The sequence below is a fragment of the Rosa chinensis genome, chromosome 2 (assembly GCF_002994745.2).
Source record: "Rosa chinensis cultivar Old Blush chromosome 2, RchiOBHm-V2, whole genome shotgun sequence".
Taxonomy (NCBI): domain Eukaryota; kingdom Viridiplantae; phylum Streptophyta; class Magnoliopsida; order Rosales; family Rosaceae; genus Rosa; species Rosa chinensis.
The window spans coordinates 60294046-60306621 of NC_037089.1; the positions used below are offsets into that span (position 1 = coordinate 60294046).

The window sequence follows — 12576 nt, forward strand, 5'->3', positions numbered from 1 at the left end:
TATCTCTTTTAATCTCAATACCTAGTACATAGGATGCTTCTCCTAAGTCTTTCATGTCAAAATTCCTTGACAGAAAACTCTTGGTATCTTTAAGCAATTTAATGTTACTGCTAGCCAAAAGTATATCATCCACATAGAGTACCAGAAAAATAAAATTGTTCCCAACTGTCTTCAAATAAACACATTCATCAACAAGATTTTATGTAAATCCAAAAGTAGAAATCACAGAATCAAATTTCTTGTACCACTGTCTAGAAGCTTGTTTTAAGCCATAAATTGATTTTCTTAATTTGCACACTAAGTTTTCACTTCCAGCTCGCACAAAACCTTCTGGCTGCCTCATATAAATCACTTCATCTAGTTCACCATTCAAGAAAGCTGTTTTAACATCCATCTGGTGCAGTTCCATATCAAAGTGAGCCACTAAAGCCATGATTATCCTAAAAGAGTCTTTTGTAGAAACTGGAGAAAAAGTCTCAGTAAAGTCAATGCCCTCTTTTTGTGTAAAACCCTTGGCAACTAATCTTGCTTTATGTCTCTCTATATTGCCATTTGCATCTCTTTTGGTTTTGAAAACCCATTTACAACCTATAGGCTTCTGGTTGGGGTCAGGTTCAACTAATTCCCAAACTGCATTTTGACTCATGGAATTAATTTCTGCTTCCATTGCTAGCTGCCATTGATGAGATTCACTACTTTCAATGGCCAGATTAAATGTAGTTGGATCATTGTCCTCTGCACAATCCATTTCAATTTCTGCTTCTTGTAGATAAACAATGTAGTCACTCTCTTCCCCCCATAAGTTGGTTTTCTTGCTCTCTGTGATCTTCTAGGTTGAGCCACTGGATGATTTTGAGGTTCAGTTACTTGACCAGTTACGTGGTCAGTTACTTGGTCAGTGACATGGGCAGTGACATGATCAGGTATAGTTACTTGGGTAGTTACATGGTCAGTGACATTGGCAGTGACTTGATCAGGTACAGTTACATGGTCAGTGACTTGGGCAGTGACATGGCCAGTTACTCGACCAGGGACAGTTACTTGGTCAGTGACATGGTCAGTCACTTGACCGGTTACTCGACCAGGGACAGTTACTTGGTCAGTGACATAGTCAGTTACGTGACCAGTGACATGATCAGTTACATCTTGTTCTAAAGGCAATGCTACACTTAAATTCTCATCTGACACAATTTCCTCAAAAACTGAGGTTAAATCCTCAAGGTTTGTATTGTGAACTTTTTCACTTAGAAACTTTACTTGATGTGTTTCAAAAATTCTAGGTGAATGATGAGCAGAATATAATTTATAGCCTTTAGATTTATCTGGATAACCTATAAAATAGCAACTAACAGTTTTGGGGTCAAGTTTATTCAAGCTTGGATTATAAATCCTAGCTTCTGCATGACATCCCCAAACATGACAGTGATGAAGACTAGGTTTCCTGCCACACCAAAGCTCAAAAGCAGTATTTTCTATGGCTTTGCTAGGTGTCCTGTTGCAAATATAATTTGCAGTTTTTAAAGCCTCACCCCACAGAAATTTAGGCAAGCCAGTTGTACACATCATGCATCTAACCATGTTCAAAAGAGTCCTATTCTTTCTCTCTGCAACACCATTCTGTTGTGGATTATAGGGTGTTGTGTATTGAGCTTTAATTCCATTGTCTTGCAAAAACAAGGCAAATGGACCCTTTTGTTGGCCGGATTCAGTGTACTTTCCATAGAACTCTCCCCCTCTATCTGACCTTACTGTTTTGATTTTCTTTTCTAGTTGATTTTCTACCTCAGACTTAAAGATTTGAAAGGCTTTCAATGCTTGTGCCTTTTCTGAAAGTAGATAAATATAACTGTATCTAGAAAAGTCATCAATGAATGTGATAAAATACACATTCCCACAGATAGTTTGATGCCTAAATGGTCCACATATATCAGTGTGTATGAGTTCTAATAAATTTTGGCTTCTATATGCAGTTTTCTTTCTTGTGTTGGTTATTTTTCCCTTAAAACATTCCACACAATCTGTTAGATCAGAAAAATCAAGTTCGTTTAGGATTTTGTTTTTCACCAATATTTTCAGTCTCTCTTTTGAAACATGGCCGAGTCTTCTATGCCATAAAAATGCAGACTTTTCATTTAGTTTGGTTCTTTTAACACCTGTTAAAGTGCTAGTACTGTTTGTGTTATCTTCAACAAGTAAAATTTCTTGTTGAGCCGTTGAACAACTTAACTGTAAATAATCATTCGAGATAACACCAGAACCAATTTGAACAGAATTTTTAGAAATAAGAATTCCATTACTATCAATAACAAGTCTACAACCAGATTTTACTAAAAGAGAAACTGAAACCAAATTCCTTCTCATGGAAGGTACATAAAAAACATTGTCCAAAACTAACAATTTTCCTAATCCTAAATCGAGCTTTAAGGTTCCAATAGCCTTGACTGCCACTCTCATGCCATTGCCTACACACAGGTTCACTTCATCACTTTTTGGGATTCTGCTCCTTATGAATCCCTGCAAAGAATTAGTAATATGAATAGGTGAGCCTGAATCTATCCACCAAGACTGTGGTTCAACATTTATAAGATTAATTTCTAAAGAAAAAACTGTATTAGAAAAAATCTTACCCTTTTTGGCTAACCAATTTTTATAGCCGGTGCAGTCCTTTTTTATGTGTCCTACTCTTTTGCAAAAGTAGCACTTGAACCTAAATGGCCTGTTTTCCTTGGCCACTGCAGCTGTTGAACTCTTAGTTATGGCTTTGGTAGGCTTGAGCTTGTTCTGGGGCTTTTTCTTCTTAGGCTTTTCTATAAGATTTATGGCTGTAGCAGGTTCTTTTTCTTCCTTGATCCTAGCTTCCTCATCAACACAGATGGATATAAGTTCATCTAAAGTCCAATTTCCCTTTTGTGAATTGTAACTGGTTCTTAGATGACTAAAACTGTTAGGCAAGGAATGAAGTGCATAATGCACTACCTGCTCATCCCTAACCCCCATCAAGAGCTCCCTGAGTCTGCCATTTATATTGATCATCTTCATAATATGTTCTCTAACTCCCCCTGAACCCATGTACTTCAAATCATGAAACTCCTTGGTTAGTCTAGCTGCTTCTGCCTTTTCACTTTCTTTAAACTTAGCACCTATGAGTTCCAGAAAATCTGATGCTAGCTCAGGTTCTTCTATACTTCCCCTGACAGTCTTCGACATAGAGGTACGAATGAGATTCTTAGCCATTCTATTGGATCTATGCCACTTCTTGTAAAGGTCTGTTTCTTTCTTGGTGCTCTTTTCATTCAACTCTATAGGCTTATCCTCAGTAAAGCAATAGTCTATATTCTCATGCATTCCCATATAGTTCTCTACAGAATCTAGCCAAGCTCTATAGTTGGTTCCAGTTAACATCAAGACACTGTTCAAGTTCATGTAGGAGTTACCTAAGGAGCAAAACAAAAATTCATGTGAGTTCTTAATTTGTAAAGAAAATAATATTAAGTTTTCTGAGTTTTATTTAGCTTTAAGCAACCAAAACAAGAACATACAGAAAACCTAAACAATCCATACTTGCATTCATATCAGTCCATAACTAAAAACAATGTTAAGCAACACTTTTGAGCAGAAGCATAACATTCTGGAGTTCTTTATCAATATACCATGTTCAATGAAAACAAGTTATCCAAAGAAATTTATCCACATCTTTAGACAGAAGAAAAATTTCTAAGTATCCATATTTATTTTCATCAAGCATGCATATTGCTGTTTTGTATTCTAAAACCATACTTGACCACTTCTTTGGAAGATAAAACTGAAGCATAGTTTTAAAACACAAAACACAATTTCAGTTTTGTCACTCGATCAGGTACATGGTCAGTGACCTGGCCAGTTACATGGTCAGTGACCTGGCCAGTTACATGGTCAGTGACCTGGCCAGTTACATGGTCAGTGACCTGACCAGTTACATGGTCAGTTACCTGACCAGTTACATGGTCAGTTACCTGATCATTGTTTTCTGCCAACATCAATGAAGAATGCTTTGTGCATCATAATCACTTATGCCAACAGAAAACCACAAAACCCATGAGCTTTTAACTTTATATTCTACCCAGATTCATCCTTGTAAGAAAATTAAGCTCTCGTATCTGTCAATTTTAATAATAATGTGTAAACAAAACCTGGGAGATTTTTGTTCTTCATGCAATTTTACACAATCACAGATACAATACCATATCATCAATCAATTCATCATGCATATTCAAGCACAATCAAAATTGTTTCGATTCCAAGAAACCACATAACAATCAAGAAATTGTAAATTTCATCCGGTCACCATCTACTCTAACCTAACGCACGCCGGGAATGCAACTAGGGTTCTTGAGCACAATCAAAAACTCAATTATCATGCTATGAATCGAAATCAATTTCGCAGAAAAACCTGTTTTTGCTTTTTCCCCAATTTGCTGCTAAAAATCACAGCGGAAGCATGAATTTGATATTTAACCAGATGCAGCAATCAACTTAAGTAACTTACCTTGATCAGTTACATGACCAGTTACATGGTCAGTTACCTGATCAGTGACTTGGTCAGTTACCTGAACAGTTACTTGATCCGTAAAGCAAAAACCCTTTTTTTTTTTTTTTTGTGTTTGTTTTGCAAAACCCTAAAACGATTTTGATACTTGTGAGCCTATGCTCTGATACCAATTGTAAAATAACCATATACATGCTCACAACATATGCACACAATCATAAAAGGGATTAAGGCTTACCTTCAGCAATCACTGGCATGGATTCCATCTTATGCAATTGCTAATACGATCACTGAATATGGTCTTCTGTTACTTACCAACTTGCTTCTCAATGGACAGAACAATATGCAAAAACGTCGGTAGTAATCAGGGACCAATTCATCTGTATATATAGGTGACTTAAACCTCAAGAAGCTTCCCATTAAAGCTATCCATATCGGTTTAGGTTTCCTAGTTAGATTCCTAATGTAACACTTCATTGTAGTCTTTCTTGCAGACTAAGAATAGGATTACTTACCTTAATGAATAGATACACTGCTTCATTAAGTTACAAGTATTGATTTACAGTTCGTATCCATGTTAAACTAGGATTGATATTAAGCTAATCATCAATTACTTTATGATGATATGTGTTATGTCCATATTTGATCTTACAACTATCTCCGCCCTTTATGGGCGATTTTGCCTGTATTTTGACCTAGATCGGAAGCTTCTTACTTCATTTTCCCCTTTTAGTTGTTTTTCTTTTCTTTAGCATGTGTCTCTTTACAATCATGCATTTCGATTCCAGACTTTTTTTTTTTTTTTTTTTAAATCTATCTCTCTTTTCTTTCTCATATACGTTTATATTATTAGGCATCATTGTTTCTAACGATTCTTATCCTATGCCTTCTCCTGCTGTTTATAATTAAATATGTTCCTTGTAGCTTCGTGTTAAGAGGAGCTTGCCCACTCTTGCACATCAGTAATCACCTGATCGTGATTGCTCACCCTTTGATTGATTGTCCATTTAATCACTTTGTGAGTCTTGTTCTTCTTTCTTGTCTTCAAGATTTTCCAGTTCCTTTGGCAGTGGAGGAAGTGTTTCGATGTGGAGGTGATTTAGGATTTGATGCTCCTTGTTGTGTATTTGCACTGCAGAAGTTAATTTGAGTGTTCTTTGATCAGATTCGAAGCCTACGCCTCCCAAGATCTCTAGACCTTGTCAAATTGGTGTGATTTTTTTAACAGTATTGTTGACGTTGTAGTGCGACGTCATCTTCGTGGAAGAGTTGTAGCTAAGAATAATGAAATTCACACTCCCATTTTCCAACCTACACTCTATTATTCTTTTTTTGGTAACTTAAGGAGTGTGAATTGCAAAGTAGGGAGTGTGAATTTCATTATTCTTAGCTAATTTAGGTCACAATGTTAGGAACACTTCAATTTGGTTGTCTCCTCATTTTAGTATCTCATGCGTTTCATCTGGAATAGCTGGGTGAGGGTTGTTTGCATAGTTTTCTCATGTAATGGAACTGATCTAATAGAGTTTTATTTCGAGCTCTAATCTATTTGATCAATTGAATTCAGATTTGATTACTTGAGCGAGGAAATAAGCCTTAGCTAGCTAAAAGACTAAAAACTAACGAATTAGCAACTGCCATCGATCTATCTTAGGGCATGTTTAGAATTGCTTCTTGGAGGGTCAAAAAGGCTTTTGAATAAATAAAGAAAATTAGTTATAAATATAATAATATTGCAAAATATATAGAATCTGTCATGGTAGTATTAGAAGTACCCGAAAACTCTTGACACTTTTCGTGACCATCAAATTAAACCTAGCTAGCCACGTTAACCAATATTTTGACAAATATTAGTTTAAATTCCGTAAAGAAGTAAACTTCCACGGTCTCACTACACGTGATTCAAAAAAATTAAATTACCTCAACAAAATTGAAATACCTAAAGTACATTGTACAATTGAAGTTCTATCCCCACTCCTAACAGTCCTATGTTGAGTCACGCGATTTGTAAATCTCCTGCGGAAATCTATATCTGGGGGATGTGGAGACAAGTACATGTCCCACGTTAGTCCTTCAGGATCGAAATTGTAGATCTGTCCTAGCACGACCATGTGAGATGTCCTTCCTCTCTCCAAACTTTTTAGTTCACCAAAAAAAAAACAAAAAAGTGTTAACATTATACAATTGAATTCCCAAATATACTTAATGAAGAAGTGAAGAACAAACAAAAGAGAAAATCAGCATTAACTAATTTAACTCCTACCTTGTCTTCCCTTCCTTATTGATCGATCGATAAGCTTGTTGTGGCATTGGATTGACCCACTTTTGCCATAGATGCTATCCTGGCATTTTCATCGGCAGAAGAGTTGAAGGTGGGAGGAGGTGGATCTGAGGCGGAGACAGTAGGATGACTAGTAGTAGTTGTTGTAGGGTTCATGCTATTAGGGTTACTATTTTGAGGATTAAGTTCAGATGGAAAAAGATCATTAAAAATATCGTCTTTCCACTCGTAATCGCCTATATCTAGGTTGAGTAATGGCTCTAGACACGTGTATTCATCAGGATCCTGGTTGAGTACGTTAGAAACTATTTGATCAAAAGAAGGGTCACTAGCTTGGTTTTGATCAATGTTGGGGGTGTCATTAGCACTAGGTGATCTACGTTTATGAAATTGGGCATAAGAGGCAATGTCATTACCAGGGCAGGTGATACACAAAGGCTCATCATAAGAAGTAGAACACTGCTGTCTCTTATTTGGGTTACTAGGAGTCTGGAATGCCACCGGTTCTGGGTATGAACTAGTACCTTGTGGGTTAGAAGATGAAGCCACATTGAAGTTATTGTTGCCAAAGGACATTTGGGGATTGGATTCGGAAGACGAACCTATCATCGAGTTTTGAGTAGAAGATCCCACTGCCTCGGACCTTGAATCAGTGCTGCTTCTTTTGTTTGTATCATTATTCCCTCTTGGCTTATAGTGGACAACACAAAGAACCCAATTCTTCAACTGCATAAGAAAAACCCAAGTTATGTCTGCAGATTTTTAACAATAAGTACGTTTCTTATACATTATAACCAAATTAGGTCTGCACATTGTGATGGAAACGTACCATTACAGGATTACTGCCCTCGTTGATGAGCTTGTACTGGTCCATGAGCCACTGAGTTTTCCTTCCCTTTTTGCCCCAAAAGTAAAAGTAACACAGAGGTGTTTTGGTCATAATAGGCTTGTTGTCATCGTCCATAATCTTTACAGACTTCTGCGTGACCTTCCAAAAACCATTTCCGGTTACTCTGTTTGTCTTTTTTCCCTTTGTGAACTTCTTTTGCAATGGTGTGAAGAAGTACAAGCGGCCATCATCATTATCAAATGCTAAACCTGTGTAAAAACTCACTGTCATTGTTTGACTTCATTCAAGAAAATAAATAAATAATTATCTTTAAAAGGAATACTCTTAATTTTTTTTTCAATTAAAAGTCTAAAACCCCAGATTTTGATTCAAAGCTTGAGTGCAATGGAAGTTGAAGAATAATCCTCTCTGAAAATAAGAAAAGAAAACAAGAACAAGTAATTGGACTGAATGCGCTAAATCAATTCCAAAACCAACCCTAAACTGAGCTCGTTTTCTTGTCGAAGACATTTATCCTAACAATTCTTTTTGTCAAAACCCTAACGCTAAAAAAATTTCTTGTGAAAAACCCTAAATGGCAACTTTAAAAAACTCCATGTCTTATTGCTTCTGCTTTGTAAAAAACCCAAAAGCAATCCAAACTTGAGCTACGAAAACTGTAGTATAAACTAGCTAATTGATGCTAAGGGGCAAGAATTAAGAGACAACGTGCATATACAGAATCAATGATCGTTACGTACGTAGCTTCTACTTCTTTTTTATTACATACCTCTTAAGTCCTCGGGCTTATATATATAAAGATTGATGCTTCTAATAACTCCACCAAAATCAATGCGCCCAGTATGAACCTTCATATGGAGATAATGATATAAATCTTTATGTGAGGGCCGAAACTTCACCCCAGATGGTAAGCTCATCTTCCATTCAATTTCATCTTCTTTAATTGGCGAAGGTAATGCTATCAAAGCACTTGAAGAGGACTTCTTGTTATCCATCTCTGAACTTTACTTTGAATGCCTGTTTGAAAACCAATCTTGATGTGATTCTAAGTACTGATCGAGGTTAGTTTGTTTTACTTTTTTATTTATAGTAACTTCAAGAGGATTTCCAACTTTGTGTCAAATTAGGTTTTGTTTTATAAAACTCATTATTTTCCAGAAAATTCTTCTACGATCTTCGATATTTGGTCAACCTTATTGTAACATACCATTGACTACTGCATATTTAAATATATGTCGTTTCTTAATCAATATACAATGGAATACTATGAAGAATTGAAGTTGAGTTTAGACGGAGGTCATGCATGGTTCAAAGCTATACAAGTTCTGTTTTGTTTTCCTAAGAGGCAACGTCGTATCATTGCAACTCAAGAAGGATGAGAATCGCTAGACAAAACTTCGTAATAAATACCCTTCGGTATATTTGCTAAAGTCGCTGGCCGAGCCAAACAATGAAACCACCCCAAAATTACCTTTGGAATGGACATGAAGCAGAAAAGCAGCACCTAATGATTGATGAAAATAGAAGGTAATTAATTAATACATATCATGAAACGGACGAACCAAAGCTAACAAATTGGGAGAAACAGAGCCATAAGCTGTACAGCACGAATAATTCCAGGCTGAATGAGCATGTATGGGGTTACAACCATGTTCTTGGGACACACAATGCAGGAAACCTGTTTTGGGAGCTCACCTGTGAAAGGGCAGCCGCCTGAGTTGTGACAGGCGACAGTGCCGATTGAAGCATTAAAAGCCCCATCTGTGTTTGGTGTTCACCCCTAAGCCTGTAGGTATTTAAGCTTTCAAGCTAACAACAACTACAATGGGTAATATGTTTACAAACAAATCACACCACACTCTCACTCACACGTAAAACAAAAGAAGCAAGAATAACAAAGCAAAGGAAGAGACAAAATGGAAGACTAGCTACTGCTATCTTATTGATGAACTCTTCAATGAGTTAATTGGGATGCATTACAACGTACTACTTGATCCCTTATACAGGCAGCTAGTCTTACAACACAACTATCACACAAGCATTGAATTTGTCTCTTGATCGACCAATACAATCTGCATGTGAGAATGCAGTAAATAAATATGCAATGAAAAATCAAAGTTTGCAACATGGCTAGCTATATGCATAGCCCATAATAGGTAATAAAAGATGAAAAACGTGGCATGGTTATCTAGAAACGGAGAAACCCACCAAACCAATAGTTTCCTCATATGTTTGATTTGCTATTTCAACAAAGCCGACCTGGTGATGAAATAGCCTACTTACTGTTAGATAATTACCAAAACTCTGGAAGTTTCAGGAGATATTTGGACAGGTGTTTCTTGCCAGCTGTCTCCAGCCATTGCGATTGTTTCCATAAGCTAATTAGTTAATCTGTTACTAATTAGTTGATTAGGCTAATTAGTTAGGTGTGGGTAGTATGGTTACGCGTCGTGTATAAATAGCAAGTCTCTCTCTCATTTTCTGTAACGAAGCATTAAGAAACAATATACTATTGTATTCTTTTCTCTCAAACTATCTTCATCTCCGTTTCGTTGTTCCTTTTCTCAAACCCTAGCTCTTCACTGGTACTATGGCTGTCATGGTATCAGAGCACTCATAGATCCAGGACATGTGATTCATGCTTCCGCAATCATTATCTGTGTGCAATTCCAGTTCTTGTTTCGATCTTGCTGTGATTTGAAACTTTGATCATCCCTGGAGCTTAGATCGATCAAGTGAGGCTCTGCTTTGTTCTCCAATTTCAAGCTACTCTTGTGTTCACTGAAATTCTAAGGTGAATCGCACTTGTCTCTGTTGCTTTATATAGTGATCTGTGTATTTTGAGCTGCGATCTTGATCTATTGAGCAAAATCTAGCGTAAAACTTGAGCACTGTGCTTAATTGAGCAAGAATTAATTTGTGTTAGTAAGCATGCAAAAAATCGAAGACTTCAATTGCATGGATCCAGCTCCTTTAAAGTGAGAAGAGTGTGAATTTTCTTTAATTTCATAAAATCTGGACTCTCTATCTAATCTAAAGGTCATGACAATTGACACATCAGTATTCCATCAATTTTTAATTTTTTCGTCTAAACTATAGTTAACTTGCCGTTAACTCTAGAAAAAAAAATGAAAAAAAAAAAATTAGGGATTTGGCGTGGAGTTTCTGCGCGTTCTTTCTCTGTGTTTCTGGCTATGGCAACTCATTCATGGGAAATTCTAGTGTAGTGGTGGGTATCTCATACCCACATTTACAAAAGTGAGAACAAATTTTGTTGTCAAAGTTGTAATTTGAGACTTACTTTGTGTAATCTTAGTTCTAATGATGGTAATTACACCTCTTACGACATTTTACAAGTTTTTGAACAAATTTGTTGTCAATGTTGTAATCTTAGTTATAATAATGGTAATTACTCCTCTTATGACTTTTTTACAAGCTTTTGAACAAATTCGTTGTCAATGTTGTAATTTTTGTTTAACTATATGTAAATAGTGTAAATGAATATGGTAACTTTTGTTCTCAATGTTGTAATTTTGGTTCAAATACTTGTAAATTTTTGTTCAAATAGTTGTAAATGAGGGTATTTCATACCCACCAATACACTAGCTTGTCTCCTCATTCATGGTTGCAGAGGAGAAGAACAAAAGAGAAAAAAAGCTGACTTGCAATGAATAGCAGCAATGAATATGCCATGTGAATTATAAACATAACCCTGGAAGTTGTGTCAATCGGAAAATTCATCAAGAAGCAATACTATATTGGGAAAAATTGACCAAGAATGAGTTCGTAATTCCATGACTAATATAGAAGTTAAGTCCAATTTCTTCTATCATCTGATAGAAATTCCCAATGCTTTCCCAAGTTTCAATTTTGAATGCTAGCTAATAATTGTCCTTTGTTGTTACACAAGTTTTTTTTTCTTCTTCTTAAATTCATGACGTTGGCTAATAGATCACTGAACAATTGTTGAATATATAATTCTAGCATTGGAACAAACCAAAGGGCAAACGCAACTGAGATAACACTACTAGGATAAAGTTCATAGACATCAGTTCACAACTGATGTTAAAAAAAAAAAAATCCGATGTCTTAGTGGGCGATGTTAAAGATCGCCAAAACTAAGACATCGGTTCACAACTGATGTCTATTTTACAACGAGACATCGGTTTAAGGTCCAGAACCGATGTAAAAACATTAATGTGATCACCATTTTGGTGTGTTTAGCTATTGCCAAACCTTCATATTTTGGCATTAGATGCTTAATGAAATATAGGTCTAACAATACAATTATCCATTTTAACATCGTTTCTGATTTAGAAACGATGTCTGATAATATTTTAAACATTGGTTCTCATAAATTTTTTCTTGTGGTTCATAAGCTTTTCGTGTGTTTGGTACATAATATTTCACTAGACATTCAATCTATATTCTATAGTATAGTTTGAACTGATGTTCATATTTATGTTAGACATCGGTTTTGTTTATATATCGATGTCCATAGTTATTCTAGACATCGGTTTTTCTTTATATATCGATGTCCATACTTATTTTACACATCGGTTTTGTTTATATATCGATGTCCATTGTTATACCAGACATCGGTTTTTGTTTATATATCGATGTCCATAGTAATCTAGACATCGGTTTTGTTTATATATCGATGTCCATAGTAATGCTAGACATCGGTTTTTGTTTATATGTTGATGTCTATATTTATACTAGACATCATTTTTGTTTATATATCGATGTTCATAGTAATGCTAGACATCGGTTTTTGTTTGGTAACTGATGTATTTTCTCATTCTTGACATCGGTTTTGGTTTCCAAACTGATGTATTTTCTCTTTTCTGACATCAGTTTTTGTTTTCAAACTGATGTAATTTGTGTTTTCTGACATCAGTTCTTCATAAGTAACTGATG

At 35.8% G+C, this 12576-nt stretch overlaps 1 protein-coding gene across 1 annotated transcript; it reads right to left on the bottom strand.

Annotated features, from left to right (window-relative positions):
- Positions 1-6803: 6803 nt before the first annotated feature.
- Positions 6804-8651, bottom strand: LOC112184668 (NAC domain-containing protein 30-like). Its single transcript, XM_024322917.1, has 3 exons — positions 8426-8651; positions 7636-7904; positions 6804-7532 (listed from the first exon to the last, which is right to left on the bottom strand). Exons 1-3 carry the CDS (start codon positions 8649-8651, stop codon positions 6804-6806), a joined length of 1224 nt encoding a protein of 407 aa, XP_024178685.1.
- Positions 8652-12576: the final 3925 nt, after the last annotated feature.